At 33.6% G+C, this 21,348-nt stretch overlaps 1 protein-coding gene across 9 annotated transcripts in view; it reads left to right on the top strand.

The window, feature by feature from the left end:
• ABCC9 (ATP binding cassette subfamily C member 9) overlaps positions 1–21,348 on the top strand; it is a 107,781-nt gene that overhangs the window by 16,654 nt on the left and 69,779 nt on the right. For all 9 annotated transcript variants that reach the window (XM_074325936.2, XM_074325939.2, XM_074325938.2 and 6 more), the window contains 9 exons: positions 3,285–3,451; positions 4,476–4,718; positions 6,388–6,579; positions 8,444–8,596; positions 9,095–9,250; positions 11,154–11,288; positions 13,289–13,451; positions 15,925–15,965; positions 16,903–17,045. In XM_074325936.2, coding sequence (XP_074182037.1) covers positions 3,285–3,451; positions 4,476–4,718; positions 6,388–6,579; positions 8,444–8,596; positions 9,095–9,250; positions 11,154–11,288; positions 13,289–13,451; positions 15,925–15,965; positions 16,903–17,045 — 1,393 coding nt within the window. The remainder of the gene's footprint in view (positions 1–3,284; positions 3,452–4,475; positions 4,719–6,387; positions 6,580–8,443; positions 8,597–9,094; positions 9,251–11,153; positions 11,289–13,288; positions 13,452–15,924; positions 15,966–16,902; positions 17,046–21,348) is intronic.

Below are 21,348 nucleotides of genomic sequence, written 5' to 3'. Positions count from 1 at the left end.
GAATTATTAAAGATTTGTTCTGCATTTTTTGCAACAGTTATATTTCTGTTAATACATTGTGTTTCTGTTGCTGTACATTGATTGATTTTTCAAATGCTAAAGTAACCATGCATTCTGGACTAAGCCACACATGATCATGATATATTATCTATGCTATACATTACAAGAGTTTATTTGTTAAGGTTTTTTATAGTATGCTTTAAGGGCTATTGGTCTGTTTTTTTCTCTCAATAGTTTTATCAGGTTTTTAGATATACAGATGAACTGGAAAATATTCTCTATTTCTCTATTTTCTGAAAGGCTTGATATGAGATTAATTTTATTTCTTCCATTAATGTCTGGTAAAATTCACCATTGAAGTCATCTGGTCTGTAGTTTTAACTAAGGGAGGACTTTAAATTATAAATTTATTTCTTTATTATATGTAGATTCTTCAGAGTACCTATTTTTTCTTAGGTCAGTTTTAGTAAATTACAGTTTTCAAGAAATTTTCCATTTCATCTAAGTTTTTTATTTATTGTCATAAAGTTGTTCAAGATACTGCCTGATTACACTTTTTAAGTACACAGGATAAGTAAGGAGAGCTCTTTTTAAATTTCTAATATTGGTAATTTGTATTCTTATTTTCTTAATCAGGCTAACTACAGACTTATCAATTTTCTTGATCTTTTCAAAAAAATCAATCTTATTGGGTTTGTTCATTTTCTCAATTATTTGTTTTCTATTTTATTGCTTTCTACTTTTATCTCTATTGTTTTTATTTCTATTTATTTATTTTGTTCATTGTTCTTCTTTCTCTAGCTTTTAAACTTAGATCATTGATTTTGGACCTGTCTTTTTTCCTAAAATAAATATCTAAAGCCTTACATTTTCATTTAAGTATTGTTTTATGGAATCCTTAAATTTTTAATATTGTAATATTTTCATTATAATTTAGTTAAAACATTTTCTAATTTCCCTAGTGGTTTCTTCTTTAATATGTGGTTAATTAGAAATGTATTGTTTAATTTCCAAGTATTTGGAGAGTTCTAGATATCTTATAGTATGGAAAGACCCAGAGGTTACCTCTGTTATCTGTGTGCCTGGTGTTCACCTCCTATATAATCCTCACCCCTTAAGTGGGAGTGGGACCTATGACTTGTTGCTAGCCAATAAGGTATGGCAAAGATAAGGATACCAAATCTGTTGAGACTGCAGCCCTAGTCCACATCTGGATTGCACCCTGAATCCATGGAAACCTATGATCCATGGAAACTATGAGATAATAAATGTGTATTGCTTTAAAGTTGCTATACCTTTTACAATTTGCTAAGCAGCAATAGAAAATCAATACACTTATTCTTGATTTTTTTTTCTATTTCCATACTTTTTAAAATTTATTTTATTTTTTTTTATTAAAGTTTATTGGGGTGACAATTGTTAGTAAAGTTACATAGGTTTCAGATGTACAATTCTGTAATACGTCATCTGTATATCACATAGTGTGTTCACCACCCAGAGTATTCTTGATTTTTAATTTAATTTCACTATTGTCAGAGAACATGCTCTATATGTTTAGTTATTTTAAATTTATTACTCATTGTTTCCTGAGGACATAGTCAGTACCAGTACCATGTACATTTAACAAAAATGTATATTCTGAAGATTTTGGGGTATATTTTTATAATATTAAATACCAACCTTATAAGTATCAAATAGTTCAAGGTGGTTGATAGTGTTCAGATCTTCAAAGTCTTCGTTAGACGTATCTGTATTTTTATTGTTGTGTCTTTCTGAAAAATTGACACATTTGTCATTATTTAAAGTTTTAAAAGTTTCTAATAATGGTCTTTGTCTTGAAGTATACTTTATCTAATACCAGTATAGCCACCTCAGGTTTCTAATGCTTACTGTGTTCATTGTGTATCTTTTTCCATCCACTTATTTTCAATCTGCTGTTCCTTTATTTTTAAGGTGAATCTCCTTAGGTAGTATGTTGTAATTTGGTCTGTTTCTATTTTTTTAAAAAAATCCATTCTGACAATCTCTACATTTTAAGCTAAAAAAGATAAACATTATGAGTTTATATGCCAATTCAGTTCTTTTTCACTAAGGAAATTGTGATCATCCTTAAACTTTCTTGCTTTGCTAAGTATGTCCAAAAGGTATTTTCACATGTGTGTTTTAGATTTTTTCTTCCTCATCCCATATTCATTTGTATTGACCTTTATTTAAAGTTCGAAGTGTGCTGAATCCTTGACAACAGATGTTGAGGAAAGTTTCTGCTTCCATCTTATATTTGCTACAATATTCTGGCTGTGGTTGTGAGATGATGTAGATCCCTGTCTTTTTGACCTGACTTCTTGCTGCCTGGGTTTGCCCTATAGGATCGTTGTTCTCTGTGCTCTGTGGAAGTGTGTGGTATTTTAAAGGAGCTAGGCCATTCACTACTTGAATGCTGATCCATAAAGCAAAACCTTATTACATAACTACATGGATGCCATGATAATTCAAGGGTAATGCTGTTAGACATATCCCTGGAAGTTTCAACATACTTAACTTAATAGATAGGTTACACAGATACCAACTTGTGAATTTTTCAAGGAATATCATCAGGGCTTTTTAAAAAACAAGACCAGAAAAGTAAGCCAGTTTTAAAGTCTACAGAATTACAGATAAGTTCTAAAGAGTGTGGCTATCCTTACTTACATGTTTCCTTATAGTTGCACACCTATTACATATAATTGGAGTGAAAGCACTAACATTTTAAAGTCATTACTGGAGGGATAACTTCATAAATTATATAATTGTCTAGCTACTGTGCTGTACACCTAAAACTAATATAAAATAATATCAAATGTCAACTATAATTGGAAAAAATAGTCACAGGGATATGAAGCACAGCGTAAGAAATATAGTTAATGATATCGTAATAACTATGTACAGTGTCAGAGGGGAAATAGACTTATTGGGTGATCTCTTTGTGAGGCATATACATGTCTAATCATGTAATATGTATATACATGTTGTTTTGTACACCTGAAACTAATATAATATGTCAACAGTAATTTAAAAATAAATTTTTAAAAACTAAAATTATTAATAAATCAGTACCATACTTTCACTTCAAAGCTCCAAAAGTACACTCAAGCATGTATGTTATTTTCTTAACAAATTGTCTGGAAATAGAGTATTTAAAATTGTCTTTGTTATTAAAAAACATATTTATATTGAAATTTCAGTGAAGTTTTAAAAAATATCAGGGAAAGATTGCATCTTTTTCTTTTCACTTTTTCTTTTTCCAGCCCTATTCCTATATTGGGTAATGGCCTTTATTACGAAAACCATAAAATTGGTCAAGTACTGGCAGTCTGGTTGGGGAGTATCAGACCTGCGTTTCTGCATTACAGGCATAATGGTCATCTTGAATGGACTCCTGATGGCTGTGGAGATCAACGTCATCCGGGTCAGAGTAAGTGTCTGATGTATTTTGTTTAGTTACTAGAATTCAAGACCCCAATATTAAAGATGGCAGTCAGCTAGAAATCAGTAGTATAAGAGGATGAACAAATGTATGACATCTATGTGTATAATTATAAAGTTGAATTAATCACTAAGTTTCAGATCATTAATGTTCCAGAAATCTCAATATGACCCTGGAATCTATTCATTCACAAATATTGATTGAGTGCCTGTTATGTGCCAAACATTATGCTTAGTTCATATTGTAGGTAAAGTTTTTTTCATCAGGACATTCCATTATCTGTGATTGATCCAAAGCAAATTTTGGTTAATCAAACTAATGTATTCTTGGAAATTTCCAACTGAAAAGAAGATAATCTAATCTAGGTTGCTGATTTCATTGATGAAAAAACTTCTGTAGGGTTAACTCTTGTTACATCCAAAGTAACATGGTTAAGACTCATATCCGGTCTGTGATTACAAATCTACTGTGCTTTCTACCACATAATGATGTCGGTTATATTGTGTGACATATTAGTGACTGATTTTTCAATATTCATTTTCTATCAGAGCACTTTGAATTTGCTCTGAATGGCAAGATACTTGCTGTAATAAATAGTAAAGAACAGTCAGTTGACATCAACCAGATCACTAAGTAACAGAGTGAGTCAACAGTGGTGTCGATAACATATTTTCATAATCTAAAGAATATAAAAATCTTCATTTAGTTGACTCTATTACAAGGTATCATGAACAATTGATTTTTAGTAATAACTAGCTTTTAAAGGGATAATTGATTTTTTAGAGTTGGCCCCAAGTGGATTAAATGTAAAATTCTGGAATTCAACTAGTTAATCTACTCACAACAAAAGGGAAATATTTTAAAGAATATTTCAAAAAGTGATGGAAAGTGGTATGAAAATATAAATTTTAGCCTCCTGAAATGAAAATATTGAAAAAGTTAAAATTTTATTTTTCATATGTAGAAAAAGAATCGGGTTAATTGTTATTCTGTGGAATTCTTCTTGTCACAGAGATATGTATTCTTCATGAATCCTCAGAAAGTAAAACCTCCTGAAGACCTCCAGGATCTGGGTGTGAGATTTCTTCAACCATTTGTGAATTTACTGTCAAAAGCAACCTACTGGTGGATGAACACACTTATCATATCTGCTCATAAAAAGCCTATTGATCTGAAAGCAATTGGAAAATTACCAATAGCAATGAGGGCAGTGACAAATTATGTTTGCCTGAAAGATGCATATGAAGAACAAAAGGTAATTTAGTATCTGTTGTCGATAATTGTAGAGAATGGGCCTATTAAACATAAAGGCACTAAGTTTAAATAATATCTGTAGTTAAGGAAGAGCAGATTTTCTTCACCTGTCTTTCCCAGTAGTTTTGAGTCATGTTAATTGGGCTACTGAGAATAAACCAGAAATATGTGTTAGTTGCCCAGTCAATACATGAGGCATAGAGAGAGCACTGTCTTTTCTCTGGGACCAAGTGGAAAGTAAGAGTTAAGTTACTATACAAGATAATGATCATGTATGTCTAATCCTTGTTACTATACAAGATTAATAATCCATGGAATTTTTGTTGTCTTTTTTCAAGTATCTTGTCAATAATTTTGTTGTTTAAAGAGAAAGTAGATCATATTCATTAATAAGTTACTTTTAAGGAACTAAAATTCTGGGTTCTAAATTCCAAACTTGGAAAAGTAAATTATATAAAGGGGAATCATCTACAAATACTATTGTAATTAAAAATATGAGTATTCACAACAACATTGGAAGAGAGTAGGGTATGGTGAATCAGTTGTAGAGTTTTTGGCTGTTCTAAATTAAGATCAACAAAACATTTATGGTAAATGATGAAAATGACCCCTGTTTTGTGTCAAAAATGTGTATTATGAAATTAATATTGCAGGAAATGGTTACTACAAATGAACCTGAGTCATGTCTCTGGTTTCACCTCTGGGAAAAGTATTGCATAATATTTTTTTAAACTTTTGTGCTAAATTAAAGGTTAACAATATAGCCTAAGCATAACTTAAGTTTTTCAAGTGCTCTTTATAACACAGATCAACTTGAATTCGGTGTGTTAATGTTTGTTATCAGTAAACTTTAAAAATAATCAAATTATTCATCTAACAGAAAGTTGAATATGAAACACAATTGGACTCTATTGTATTAGGTTAGCTTCTTTGCCACAAAGAGAAAACTTTATTCACCTTCTCTCCAAGGTGTAATTATGATGATTGTTCAGGCCTTAAAATCTTTTCAGCAAATGACTATAGATGTGTGAAGCCATTAGTTGGCTTAAGTATACATGCCGTTCTTCAATTTGCATTTTTTAAGGAACAACTTGGAAACACAAGTCTAACATAACTTTAAAAAGTATCTACCGTTCACAGAGATAGAAAATACTTGGAGGAGAAACAGTTAGAAGTTGGAATGATGATCTTTTTTGTTCAGCTTGTAATAATTTGGTAGGTGAATCTCTGGTGATCTAGTAATTCCAGAAATCCTGACTATTCTGTCAGTAACCGTGATCTTTGTACTTTACTACCTGCACTTCCATACAATGTTATTTGGTATATGCATGACACATTTACATTTTCCAAATCAAAGGGAATTAAAATTAATTTGGCCTTAAACATTTTGGGTCATCCTTTGACAACTAAAAATAATACAAAGTCTTTGAAAAACTGGCCTGGTTACTCTTTATTCTATTTCATTAAAATGCGTTCAGTAGTTACTGTTTGCATACGATGCAAGGATACAGAATCATACATACCGTACTGCAAGGGACTCATGAAAGTTATTTATAAACTTTTAAAATATCATCAGAAATAGCAGGAGGCACTTCCATAGTGGCTAAGATTAATTGCTGCTCTAGTCATTTTATTTTTGTTCATCCGTTTGTTTGTTTGTTTTCTTTCAGAAAAAAGCAGCAGATCATCCAAATCGGACTCCATCTATATGGCTAGCAATGTACAGAGCTTTTGGGCGACCGATTCTACTTAGCAGCACATTCCGTTATCTTGCTGACTTACTGGGTTTTGCTGGACCTCTCTGTATTTCTGGAATAGTTCAGCGTGTCAATGAAACCCAGAATGGGACAAATACAACAGTAGTAAGTTCGTGGTATTTAGGAAAGTAGACATGTTACTGCCAGGTTTCATTGTAATTGTTACTTTTTATTATGAGCAGTTCAAACAGTCTTATTTATAGAGAATTGAATGCTTTGTAAAAAAAAAAAAAAAAAAAAAAAAAGACAACAACAATAATTTTCCTGGTAGAGAAAATCATGTGTTTGTGTGTTTGTTGAATAGATCTGGCCAACAAAATTTTTCCTCAGATTCAGAGCCTATAACAATTTAATAAGCATTTACAGCGTGCCAGAAACTATGCTCGGAAATTTCACACCGATTATTTTGTTTGATCTTTATAGCAATCTTTAAAGAATTTTCATTCATGAGTATATGAGTGGTGGCTGAGTCACTTTTTTAGAGGCCTAGGACCAATAACGTTAGCGGTGTGATTTGTAATATGTTCATTTCCTTGTTCTTATGTAATAAAAGCCATCCTGATTCATAATGATAAGGGCAAGTCATATTATGATATTTTTATTAGCTATTATTATTTTGGAGGCTATATAATATGTTTCCTGTTACAAATTTTTAATTTTTTATTTTTTGTTCTTAAAATCTGCATCATGAACTTCCTAGTCTCTTTCTAAGATAGTAGGAGTTGATTTCCTTAGTTTCACAGTAGGAGTTGATAGTAGAAACTCTAGTCTAGATGCATCAGTTTTCCTTTTCTAGTCTCTCAGTCTGACTTACTGTAATTTTTTTTATGGATTTTCGAAGCCTGCATTAAATGCTGCCTTCTTAGGGAAGCCTTTTCTGATTGTCTTAGTTGAAATTTGACTCTCCTTGGTGCACCCCTAACACATTGTTTACTTCATGTTGGCACTTATTATAAACACTATTTATAATGAAGCATATTGTTTGTGGATATGCTTATCTCTGTAGGTTGTAAGCTCTTTAAACAGAATGACAGTGAATAGTTCATATTTGTCCCCACAGTGCTTAGTCCAGTTCCTTGCATGTATTAGTGCTCAGTTGTTAGTGAAGTAGAGCAGATGTTTTCACCATTGAATATACACTTTTGTGATGTTTTGCCCTAGTGGCCTAATTACATATAGATATTTAAATTTCATTTAGAATTCTTCTACCATCTCACTTCCTTACACATATTACTTACACATATTAACCGTGTGGTTTTTGAGAAGGAACAGAATTTCCACATTTTTCGAGTATTACTTTTCCCTCACTTCTAACAAGCAAGTTACCATATCCTATTGTTATAAATAAAAAGCGATTACTTTTGTATATCCTTATGATGACTAAGTCATATTCCTACTAAAACATTGTTTTTATAAGTTGTGTTTTGTCACTGGAAGTGTCATGTGGGTGAAATCAATAGCCAAGTTATACATTTTATTTCATTAATATAAATTAAGCTATATGAGAATCAGAAAAAATCAACTGTGCAGAGTTATTTTAAATTAATGCTACAGAAATCATATTTCTGTCCCATTGGTCTTGCTGACCAACTATCAGTTTCCACTTCTAAATTACAGGCTAAATTAACCTCTATCTTCATTTACTACTTTCCGTTTAACCAAGGTAGACTATATCTTTGCAGAAAATATACTCAAGTTTTTTCTTAATTAAAATATACCTTTTATTTTTCTACATCTCCAGCTATCTTGATCAATTTGGGATTTTATGCATTGAACTGATGTGTATTTGTTTTTGTGGACATTGTGAGGAAAAGCCAAAATTGCCTTTCTGTGGCTCATTCCACTGCTGTATTACAAAGACATTGAATTTTTAGATTTAAAAATCATGTGTCATTTAATAAATGCAAATTGTACAACAGATAATTGAAAATACTAGTTTTAATTTATGTCTTTTTACTTTTGGGACAAGATTTCAGGAACCCTCTCATCAAAGGAATTTCTTGAAAATGCTTATGTTCTAGCAGTTCTTCTTTTCTTGGCCCTTATTCTGCAAAGGACATTTTTGCAGGCTTCTTACTATGTAACAATAGAGACTGGCATTAACCTCCGTGGAGCTCTGCTGGTATGTACAAGCTTTGAATGACCTTTGTTTCTTTAAAATGCCATGCAGAGATAAAATGCAATGCAGAGATAATAGGAAGGGTAGTGAGTGGCTTCAGCTTTTTTTCATTTCATTTTATCTTTGATGTTACAACATCAACACTTCTAGGACCTACTTAATAAAAGAAACACAGAGCTGATTAATAAACCCATTGAATTCAAAATAACTTTTACAGTAATATATTAGGAAAGATATTTTGAAATCTTGCTTTTACTTATTTCTATTGTTAAGTTTAAATATACTCGTATGTTTTTATTATATCACTAACAAAAGTAAGTTTGTATTTAGTTGAGGACTAAAAGTAACTACGCTAAAATGAAAATAATGGTTGACTGAAGATTGCATTATAGGATTTTTTTCCCCCTTTTGAAAAAATATTATTTTTCAATGAAAATAAATAAATATAGTATTGACTATTAAATTTAGAAATTCAAGTACATTTTTTGTTTTCTTTTGCAGGCCATGATATACAATAAAATCCTTAGGCTCTCTACATCGAATTTATCCATGGGTGAGATGACCCTGGGACAGATCAATAACTTGGTTGCCATTGAAACCAATCAACTCATGTGGTTCTTGTTCCTGTGTCCCAATCTATGGGCTATGCCTGTTCAGGTAGATCAATATAAGTAAGATTCTCATTTGCAGAGGAAATAAAACAAAATGAGTATAAGATATTTAGCTCAGTAAAGGGTAATCTTTTTGAATGTTCTAATGTTATTATACCTTTCTTATAGAAAAGGAAGCTGAGACTAAGAAATGCTATGACATAGGTGAAGAAAGCGGGGGTTGGAATTATGTTGTTTGGGTTCAAATATCTGCTTCGCCCCTTGTTTGCACAAATGTTTAATGTCTTAAAACATCAGTTTCCCTAACTGTAAAATGGGAATGATAATAGCATCTGCCTCATAGAGTTGTTGGAATTGTCAAAACTAAATTAGTTAATACGCATAAAGCATTTAGCACAGTGCCTAGCATTTCATGGGCACTCAGGAATTGTTATTTGTTATTATTGCCCGAATTCATGCAAGTCACAGAGCCAAGGCTTGACCTCTTTCATTTTGATGAACTCTCTTATAGCATTTCTAAACTAGAGCAATTACTTTAATCCATCCCATCATTTCAATAGCTGGCATGCTATAAAATATCAAATTTATAAAGTGGTAGGAACACTGACAAGCTGGAGGACTATTAGCTATTTCTTATGGAAAAGAGCATTTCAGTAAAGACATGTTGTTGTTGGTTTTTTTTTCCCCCTCCTCATTGGGTAAAAATGGCAACAGAAATGTATTCAGGTTTTTCTTCTATGTGATGCTGAATATTTTTAATAATTTCACATTTTGCATCCTGTAGACACAGCTTAAACTGTAGATATTACTTGATGCAGGATGTCATCTATGTCCCTGTGTACCATATTTATTAAAGTGCATAAAATAACAAAGATATGGTAGTTTTTAATTTATTGTTTGCCTTTTTATTTTTTAATGGAAATCCAAATCAAATCAATGTGTGCATCATTCACAGTATTTGACATGAAGCAAGATTTAAAATATGCTTTGTCTCATCTTATCAAAATGTGTTTACACATAGCTCAACTAGGTAGCTTCTTACATGGTATAATTTAGTGTACCAGAAATCCCAGTCTGTATCTGAATAACTGCATCATGGATAACATTAAGGAAATTTTCGTTTTGATTGGAATTTCCAAGGAACCTAATTGGTTAGGCAGTAAAAGTGTGTCATTGACTCTAGAAGGCCACAATAAACTAGTATCATTGGCATATAGGCATAGGTTAAATGCTTTCACTGCATGGATACAGTTTATTAGTTGACATTTTGAGCTGTGACGAACTGAACTACTGGGAAAATTTTTTTCAGAAAAAAATAAAGGAAGAAGAAGAAAGTGACAAACTAGAGAGGATAGGCCTAAGTGGGTCAGCACTGAGTTTGGGGAAGTAAATTTAAGAAGGGCAGTGAGCTAAGATGGGGCACCAACTTTAGCTTCTTCAGGTAGGCTTAGGCCTCTTTTATTAAGTGACTTCTGGGGTCATTGAGGAAGTGAGTAGCTCAGATCATTCTTTTTGTCCGCAACCATTCTATATTCACTTACATTATGATGCTGCCCCCTACTTTTGTTCCTCTCAGCCTTGAAAAGCTAGTGCAACTTCAAGTGAATATGGACAATATTGTGGGTGACAACATTTTCAAAAAAAATTTCACACCCTTTAAAAAATTTGAAGACAGTTTTAGAAGGTCAAAAACATCATGGGACCACTGTGCAACTTCATGCATAAAGTGGTTTGACGCCAGTTGTACAGATCCTCATACTAAAAATAAATTTCTACTACTTAGCTTTCCCTAAACAAATCACAGAGAAATCCACTGTCACAGTTGCATTAACTTTCAAGTAACCTAATATAATAATTAAGAAATACTCTATTTTCATTTAAAACATTTCCTTTCATATAGTAGTCCCCACACCCTCATTCATTTTCCCTTTTCTGTGTTTCCTTCTTAGATCATAATGGGAGTGATTCTGTTGTATAATTTACTTGGATCAAGTGCATTGGTTGGTGCAGCTGTCATCGTGCTGCTTGCGCCAATTCAGTACTTCATTGCTACAAAGTTGGCAGAGGCTCAGAAGAGCACTCTTGTAAGTAACATCTTTTGGAAACTCTATTAGGAAAATCTGGTAATGCCGTTTTATTTTTAAAATATAGAAAATGAATACATACCACACAGGATTATTTGGAAATCATTATATCTCGTTACAATTCTTAGGCAGTTAATATGTATTTTCTGTATTATAAAACAATTTTAAAAAGTGGATTTGAAATCTAAGACCTGATGATCTTAGACTTAAAATACCAGGATCACAGTTTCTGATGTTTTTAAGTTTCATGAGATGATGAGGCTTTGGATCTCCTTCTAGATCACTTGCCTAGAGAATACTCTCAAATGTACTTTGAGGCCATTGGATGTTGATTATTGACATGAGAGACATGGATCAAGAAACAAATAAAGGGTCAGGTTTGATGCTTCTGAAATTCAGTTTCCATAGGGTTGAATCAAAACACATGATGATCTGTGGAGTTACACTGAAATGTTTTAGTGGCAGCTGCTCTGGCTGAGTACCATGTTTCCCCGAAAATAAGACCTAGCCAGGCCATCAGCTCTAATGCATCTTTTGGAGCAAAAATTATATTATATTAAATAAGACTGGGTCTTATATTGTAGTAAAATATTATATAAGACTGGGTTTTATATTATAGTAAAATAAGAATGGGTCTTATATTAATTTTTACTCCAAAAGATGCATTAGAGCTGAGGGTCTCGCTAGATCTTATTTTCGGGGAGATAGGGTATGTTCATGGTCAACTAGGCAAATAAGAATGTTGACTCTTTTTGGCTTTGATTTACCACAACAATATTTTATTTGAGCAAGAATTGGCTTCTTTGAAAGAAATATTTGTAAATAATAAAATTGTTGACAGAATGTTTAGAAATAAAGTTTGATTAAATAAGAGCCAGGCTGTCTGTAAATCAGGCATAAAACATAGGGATGCTGCCACTGATGGAATTGTTTCCCAAGTTGGTGTTTCTACTGTGACAAACAAGTTGCATGTCACACAAATGGTTTTTATCACTTGTTTTTTTGCTGCTTCTGGTGAGGTTACTCATTATTTTTGTCTGAGCCTTCTATCCTCTTTACTCCAGGACACAAATAGAGAAAGATGTGAAAGTGGGCACAAAAGTGGAGACATGATGAGCCCCAAACATCTTTCACTTAGTCGTTTGTACTGTATTCATTCACTCATTAATAGTCACTTCATAGACATCTAAGACTCTGAAGAGAGAAAAATATGAATTAAAAAGCATGCTATTTGCTACTTTTGCTTCCTCCTAGCTATCTTTTGTCACTGTACAGCTCCTTTGATAGTTCACAGGTCATAAGGTGACTTACTAGTCATTCTAAGGTAATATATGGTGGAGAGGAAGCTGAAACAGTTGACTAAATTGAAGCATTTGTAGCTGCTACAAATCTCTCTACAGTTCATCCAAGTTCTTGGTGATCAGTAATCTAATTTAGGCCTTAAACAAGATTTTATGAAGAAGTATGTAGAACTCTCTTGAAGTTAAAGATAATAGGCTTGGTTTTGATAACTATATTATGAAGACACAATGTGAACACACACAATACTGTACCTTCAACATTCCCAGATAAGAACTAACTTTTCTTAAATTCATTGTTTCTTTTCTAAGTGTGAGTAAGAGTGCTGAGAGGAGAATACAATGATGTAGCTATTAGAAGGAGCCATTAGAAGTCTCTTTATCTTTTCCCTAAATGTATGTATATATTATTTGTAGACATTCAAAGAAATCAGGTCAAACTTATGAAACTGCTTTTATTTAAACCAAAGCAACAGAGATATAAAAGTTTTTAGGTGGCAAGAAATTTGAGGTCATCTCACGTAACTCTTCATTTTAAACTTGGAGAATGAAGCACAGCGAGTTCCCAGGTACCTCATAGCCGTCATTAGTGGCAGAGCCAGGCGGAAATCAAGATCTTCTCCATCTCTCTCCATTACATGGTCCTGTCACTTGTATTCACTTGAATGCAGCTTGCATTGTTTTTATTCATTTGTTTTGTAGGATTATTCCACTGAAAGACTGAAGAAAACCAATGAAATATTGAAAGGCATCAAACTTCTGAAGTTGTATGCCTGGGAGCACATCTTTTGCAAAAGTGTAGAAGAAACAAGAATGAAAGAACTATCCAGTCTCAAAACCTTTGCCCTTTATACATCACTCTCCAGTAAGTGACATGTGGTCTGTTTAGTTAGGTTGTGATCATTGAGGCATTCTAGTAATCAGAGGAAGCATGTTTAATTTTTACATATGTGCTGTCCAATAGCACTGGTCACATGACGCTATTTAAATTAAAGAGTAGAGTTAGCACAGGCTTACAGTCAAGTAGACCTGAATTTGATTCCTTACAAGTTTTGTGCCTTTGCCATGTTACTTTACACCTGAAACCCTGGATTTCTTCATATGTAAAATGGCAATGGTGTCGGTTACAATTGGGATGGATAGTGAGTTTTCAGTAAAAATTTGTGTATATAAATTCATTTGACTGTATTTACTATTGACCTTCTTATTCCTAAAGTTTCTTAAAACTTATCTGCAGTTATCTTGTCTGTCTCTTTGGAGCTTATGATATTATGTTTTTCTTGAAGATTATACTCAAAATTCCATTTTTTTAAAACTGGGGAGAAAAAATGTCAACATTTCCAGATGAAAGGAGCCAAACTACATTTACGTAAAACCTTTTTCAATACATTTTTAAGAACTGCTAAATACAGAATACTTTTATCCTCAATTTTGAAAAAGCAATTGTTATAAAAATTTGGGGTGTTTTTTTTATTGAAGAGTGACACTGAGGACTCTCAAGAATAATGAGTTTATGTTAGTACAATTCTTATGAACTTAGCCCAAGTACTCCCACTAATACTTGATTTGGTTTTGCTTATCGCTATTGTTCCTAAGCCTTTTAACAACTTAAAATTTTGGAGTTTTATATATTGTTTCCTCTTGAATTCTAAACTACTTTAGTTTTTAGAGAGTATAAACACTTCTATTGTGAAATGGATTAAGAGAAAATATTTGGTTTATATAGGTCATTTATTCTAGCCCTAATGCTTTAAAAATGAAAGGGGAAGAAGATTTGTCTTCCAGCTGTGTACCACTGCCAATATGGTGTCAAAAATGCTAGAAGATGGAATGATTGATTATCTACTTACATATATAATAGTACTCTAAGTTGGTGGCTCCCACAACACATTCCTTTCTTCAGTGTACTGAAATTCTCATAGGGATGGTGGATGCAGCCAGAAATAACAATCATGCTGCTGCTGCTGCTGCTGCTGCTGCTACTACTACTACTAATAATAATAATAACAAAAATATATGGGGCTACTCAACCAATTATTGCCATACATGGCTTTACAAATATCATCTCATTTAATCCTCACAACACCCCAATGATTTAGATTGTGTTATTAACTCCATTTGAGAAATCTAAAGATTGAGTTGGAGAGAACTTAAGTAACTTGAACTTCCCCCAAATGATCTAGCTACTAAATAGCAGAGGTGGGTCGTTAACCCAATTGGTCTCCATACACAAGATTTGGAATGGTTTTTGAAAGTCAGATACAAAAAGAGGACAGAAGAGATCATTCTAGGGGAGGAAAAGAAGAAGTCATGAAGGCAAAAATGCACCATCATGTATTTATGATAGGCAGCAGGAATTCTTGAGTCAGTTGTGGAAAGGACCAGTTAGACCACTTACACGTTTTATGATTTGGTTAAGTACAGTGTTCTTGGTGGTTAAGAGTCCAAACTAAGCCATGTCTGGACCTGAAAAAGCACAGCTGATTCTCTGTATATGGTGGTAGGATAGTTCTGGCCAGTGGATCATTAGAGCTGCTGCTGATTTTTGGGTAGACTCTCTCCTGAGTGTCATGGAAACTAGGTTCTAGTTCTTACATTGCTATCGCCTGGCTTTGTTACCAATACTTCACGTAATCTTTTGGTCCTCAATCCCCCAAATTTTATGGCTTATGAAAAATATAATTATATATCATCAACATGATGTTTAAATTTTTACTATGATTTCCAAATGCTAGTATTTTAGTCTAAAATATGAGCTTCCCTTGTTTCAATTATTCATATCATGCTTATCAAATGGTAGTGCGATATATTCCTGAAGAGATATTTAAACTAGCAGAGGGTCCAGGATATGAAGTTATTCTATTAAGCAAAAGGTCTGTGAGTGAAAGTTAATATCAATGCTGGAGAGCACTTGAAGTGCTGTCAAATTCTTGTTTTTAAATCTGTGTAATAATCCAATTTTCATATATGTGTTAGTTTAGTAGACCAAACAAAATATAGGTTGTGAATACTCTCAAGAATGTACATTTGTTAAATTCTGATAACTTACATCATTAAAGGATTATTTTATCAGAATTTTGTTGTTTGTAACATTTCACAAAAAATAATTTTTCAATAATAAAACATTTTCTGGTTAAGACTAATGTGTGGGAGCTCATATAATTGTGAACAAGGAAATATCAACTGGGAAATGTTTGTGGACTCCAGACAAGATGTTATTGAATGCACTTGGTCCTTCCTGACTTCAAGAAACTTAATGTAATAATAGATGATTAATTAACGTTACTGAAAATGTTTCACAGTTCACTGAAACTAATGTATTTGATTTCTTTCCACAGTCTTCATGAATGCAGCAATTCCCATAGCAGCTGTTCTTGCTGTAAGAAACCTTTTCTTCCTTTTCGATATGGAACTAAGTCAGTGTTTAGAAATGATTTATGAACCAGAATGTGTGAGTGATAATAAGTATTACCCCACCTCTGCCAGTTTTCTTTTTTTAGTTTCCATTGAAATAATTCTAATCCAGTGTTTCTCAGCCGTGGCGCTATGGACATTTTGGCTGAGATAATTCTTTGTTGAATGGCCTGTCCTGGATGTTAGGATGTTTAGCAGCATCCCTGCCTTCTACCTGTTAGATGCCATTAACATGACCCACCAATCATGACAATCAAAAATACCCGCTAGACATTGCCAAATGTGCCCTGGGATCAAATTTAACAGTAGTTGTGAACTAACTGTCCTAATCTCCATGACCTGGTTCTGGATGTTCTTACAATAGGATAGTGCTAATTCAACAGTCAGGAAATGTTAAATAATTGCATTACATTTCAAACTTAAATTGAAAACCCAAGAGCTAGTATTATATTTAGAAATTAAGTAAGTCTGAATTGGACACCAATGTTGGCCATTTTAGTAAAGGTCAACAATAGGGACCTGAAAACAATGGAATGTTCTCTTTTTCTCATAGAAAGTTTAGTATTGGTTGGAAAGAGCCTGGGTGGTTGTTAAAAACTCTGGATTCTCCTCACTGTTACTTCCCCTATTCAGTTATTTGACAGAAGTCAGTTTTCTAATCTGTAGATAGAATCTGTTTTGACCTTCTCACAAGTTTACTACTAGAATGAATATAAACCATTGAGCACTCTACCAAACTAGCAAGTATTATTTTTCTTAGGGAGTAATTTTGATGAAGTAATTATTTTTATAGTTCCAATGGACATATTGGCAGAGCAGAATATATTAGGTTTTTAAAATTGAATGTAAACATTTGTGAAACTTTGTTCACCTTTCTCTAAAGAAATCCTTTCTTTGCACAGACATTTGTGACTCATGCATATGCCAGCGGGAACAATCTAAAACCTGCAGAGGCCTTTGCTTCACTGTCTCTTTTTCATATCCTGGTCACTCCACTGTTCCTGCTCTCCACAGTGGTCAGATTTGCAGTCAAAGCCATTATAAGGTATGAACTGGAGTGTCTGGAATTTTTTGCTTGTTATGGAAATAACATATGCTCATGGGAGTAAATTTGAAAAGTATAAAAAGAACATTAAACTCACTATCCAGAAGATGTGGTATATATACACAGTGTAACACTATTCTGCCATAAGAAAAGCTGAAATAGTGCCATTTGTGACAACATGGATTGATCTTGAGCTATTATGCTAAGTGAAATAAGACAGAAAAAGTTGAGAACCATATGATCTCACTGATATGTGGGATATAAAACTGAAAGCAACAAAGGAACAAGACAAATAAAGAAACAAAAACTCATAGAAATAGATAATAGCTTAATGGTTACCAGAGGGTAAGGGGAGAGAGGGCGGTAGATGAGGGTAAACGGGATCAAATAAATGGTGATGGAAGGAGAACTGACTCTTGGTGGCGAACATACAATATGATATATAGATGATAGATTACAGAATTGTACTTTTGAAACCTATATAACTTTACTAATCATTGTCACCCCAATAAACTTTAATTTAAAAAAAAGTCACTATCCAGAGTTAACCATTGTTAAAATTTTGGTATGCTACCTTTCAGTATTTCATTTATTTCATATAAAAATAGTTATTCTAAAATGAAAATTTTGAATTTATATAGATTTAACTCTATGTTTTACTTATTGTTTTTATTATTTCTCCCCTCGTTAAGATCATAATACATGATGTTTACTGGCTATGTGATATTCCATTGTTTGGAAGTATTATAATTTATTTAATGACTACCTGTTTATTGGACATTTAGAATGCTTTTATTTTCTCCCTAACACAAAAATATAAATAACACTGAGATAAACATCTTTGTTTATCTTTAAACTTTTCTCTGATTATTTTCTTAAGTCAGATTTCTATAACTGGGAATACTAGAGCTAATACAGGTACATTTTTAAGGTCCTTGATGCATATGACTATATTGTTTTCCACTGGAGTGGTAGGTCAAAAGGTGCACATATTTTTCAGATTTTTTAAATGAATATGGTCATAATGTTTTCCCGTGAAGCTGGACCAGTTTATATTTTCACCAAAAGTGACAAGAATGTTCACATTGACATATCACATCATAATCTCACCTGCCTCCCAAAATTCCAGGCTCACAATCTCTTTAAATGGAAAGACTTGATAAAACCACTGAGTGTTTTGTTCATTTTAAATATGCTTCTACAGTATTTCTAACCAGTGTAAATTTTGTCTCAGACTCACAATTTCCCATAATGCACAATGATAAAAATAGATGTGATATGATAATGACCATTTCCCCACCATTTTTACTTGTATTATATAATAAATATGTTACAAACTATATTATAATTACACTGTATGTGCCATAGTCTACCATGTATGAGTCTATATTAAACAAGGCAGTCTTAAAATAGTATTTTGCTTTTTGCCATAAGATCTTATAAACTTTATAAAACATCAGCATGTTACATAAACAGTCGTCATATTTATATCTGGCCTTTGAAAGAAATGCCAAGATGTTGCAATACTGACGGAATATTGAAAAATTGAGGTCTTAAATATACAAAGCATGGTGTTGTCGTTGATAGCAATGTAGAACATCTCTTGTAAGGTCTTTTAAAATGAGATATTTTTCCAAATGTCTGTGAATTACTAAGAAAACTAGTATTTAATATTCAAAATATAATTTTCAGTTTTAAGCAATAGTTTATATTGGCTTCAAAATGGCTCAATACAAGGTAACATTAAAATGCATAAACATCTAATTATTATACAAGTTCTGATTGGTTATAATAATAGCATAACATAATTTCAATCCTATTCTAGAAGATATGCCATTAATAACCATTTATGGAGCTGTCAGAGTTTAAAGCTGAGGTCCTCAGGCTTTATCTGCCCTCATTTCTTTTCTTATTGTTCTGCCTTCTGAAACACTTCTACAGATCACTGACTGATTTTTGTAGCGCCACTTCCAAATTAGGCAGTGCTCTGGAAGGGAAGCTACTTCAAACAGTAAAATTGATAAATGGCCAGAGTCTGCTATTTTGGTCCTTATTTTCATTTTCTCCATTTAATAGCTGTCCCTCTCATGGTTGCATTTTTAATTGGAATTTGACTTGGTGCTACAAGTGGAGAGGGAAAGGAGTTGATAACTTATACCAGATAACTGCTCTGAATCAGAAGGTTACCAAGCACCAAAAGGACATTAAGAGTTGATATGAAAAACAAAAACCAAAAAAATCTAGGCGTGTCCCCAAGTTCATAGTATACAATCCTGCTGTAGTAAATCCTAGTCAAGTTGAGAGTGGATAATATTCCCTGTATATTTCTGCATAGCACCCTCTCTTCTGTATGTCCCAGGGAAAAGGCATTTGCCAGTTTGATAAAGACCAGTCTGTTTTCAGGGCTCAGTTCCAGATTTCCCAAGGCATAGGCCAAGTGGAATCAGCTTACAGAAACTTGCTTCTCTAAAATGAGCTTCAGTGGTTGATTCGTGGGACCTACAGAGATAAGCTGTCAGTAGAGGAGGCCAGTGCTTTTTCCCACTGTGCTGGTTCTAGGAACCCAACTGAGCATTTTCCCAGTGTTGACTGGGCTCGGGATTTCCTCTGTTCTTGGGAACCCATGACCAATCTTTGATTCCAGTTGGCCCCCAGCGAGTTGAGCAGCCTGTTTATAATTGGAGACTTTGGTCAGCTTATTTTCAAACCTCCTCTTGAAGGCTGTAGAAGTCATAAGCTCTTCACTGCATCCTTAAGTGCATTCAGAAATTTGGTGGGTTAGAATGGGGTGTAGCATATTCCCAAACTTGTGTTATACATATGCATGTAAGAGACTTGTACGTGTGAACATCTCTGCTATAGGAAATTCCCATGCCATTCAAAAGTCTTTGCTATGAGAAGTTCTATGTTTTCTTTTATAAATGTTTAGCTTGTTAGATGAAATTGTCGTCGTGGTACTCAATGGATGGCACCCCATGTATACATAACCATTTGAAGAAAGGGGCAGTTACAATTCAGGTTACCTCCTCATATCCCCAGTACCCAATACCATTGGAGTTTTCTGGACATTTTATGATGTTGTGGGGGCAGAGCCCCAGAAAGTAGTTTCCAGGCTCTCGGCCTCACATAGACAGGTGCTGGTCAGGTAGTAAATGGCCATCAACTGTGATTGCATGGCCATCAGCTGTGGCTAGTTGGCCATCAGCTGTAACCAGTGAGCCATTGGCCACTAATATAACTGCTGTGGCTACGCTAGCAGAGAGAGAGAAGAAAGAGAGGATGGGGGCTAACAAAAAGATGGCGGCTGGGCTGGCAAGCGTGGATGGCGGTTTGCGGACAGTGTGGATCCAGCCTCCAGTGAGAGTATAGTGCCGCCAGAGAGAATATAGTGGTATGACTCCCCTACCTATGGCTCCATGGGTGTTCCTTTTTGGCCTCACCATATCCTGCGTTCTTGTGTGGGGAGTGGGAGCAGAGACCCCGCAGGCCGCCCTGCATGACAGATGTATTCCAGTCTAAATTTGCAAAACAGAGTGAGCAATGAAGGAAAATAAGAAAAGTCACTATTATCTAAAAAAAAAAAGCAGATCCCTGAACACAGACTGGTCTTTATCAAAGTGGCAAATGAATTTTCCCTGGGACACACTGTGCTGTGCAAAAACATACAGGGAATATTGTCCATCCTCACCCTGCTTTTCTGGAGGAGAATGTAAGTTGATGTTATATCCTTTATAAATAATTTGAATTTAGACTTCTGGTATTTGATGTATAATGAAATATCTATGTCCAAAGATATTATTTTGCCAAGGGAAAAATGTGTAAAATGGATACCCTCCTTTGAGGGAAAATAATGTTGTGTCCTTTCTCTCATGTACTTCCCAAAGGAATGTATGCTTGGCTAGTCCACCACAGGTACCTTCAATCAAATAAATTGTTACTGATGTTTATCACAGAGCAGGCAGGCACTTTGACCTGTTCCTTGTTTACAAAAATTTCATAGTTCCAACAAGCAAAACATGTAACTGCTAGCAACAACAAAAAGTTATTCCCAGTTAATATAATACCTATGTGGTGTGCTCAAGCTATGTCTAAACACCCAAAGTGAAACTTGAAAAGGGAGAAAATCACAGGTGTAATTAAACCTTTAGATGTGTTTGTGAATTATCTAAACATATGAGAAACTGGTAAAATAATTACGTACAGGTAGTGGAGAAAAGATAGCAAATTGGTTGATATCAAATATACCTGCTTTCAAATTCTGGCACTGCTGTAGAATACTCATTATTCAACCTCAAACACATTA

This window comes from Rhinolophus sinicus, chromosome 1, assembly GCF_057876585.1.
Source record: "Rhinolophus sinicus isolate RSI-liver-muscle chromosome 1, RSI-T2T, whole genome shotgun sequence".
Lineage (NCBI taxonomy): Eukaryota > Metazoa > Chordata > Mammalia > Chiroptera > Rhinolophidae > Rhinolophus > Rhinolophus sinicus.
This window is presented reverse-complemented; position numbering and strand designations above follow the sequence as displayed.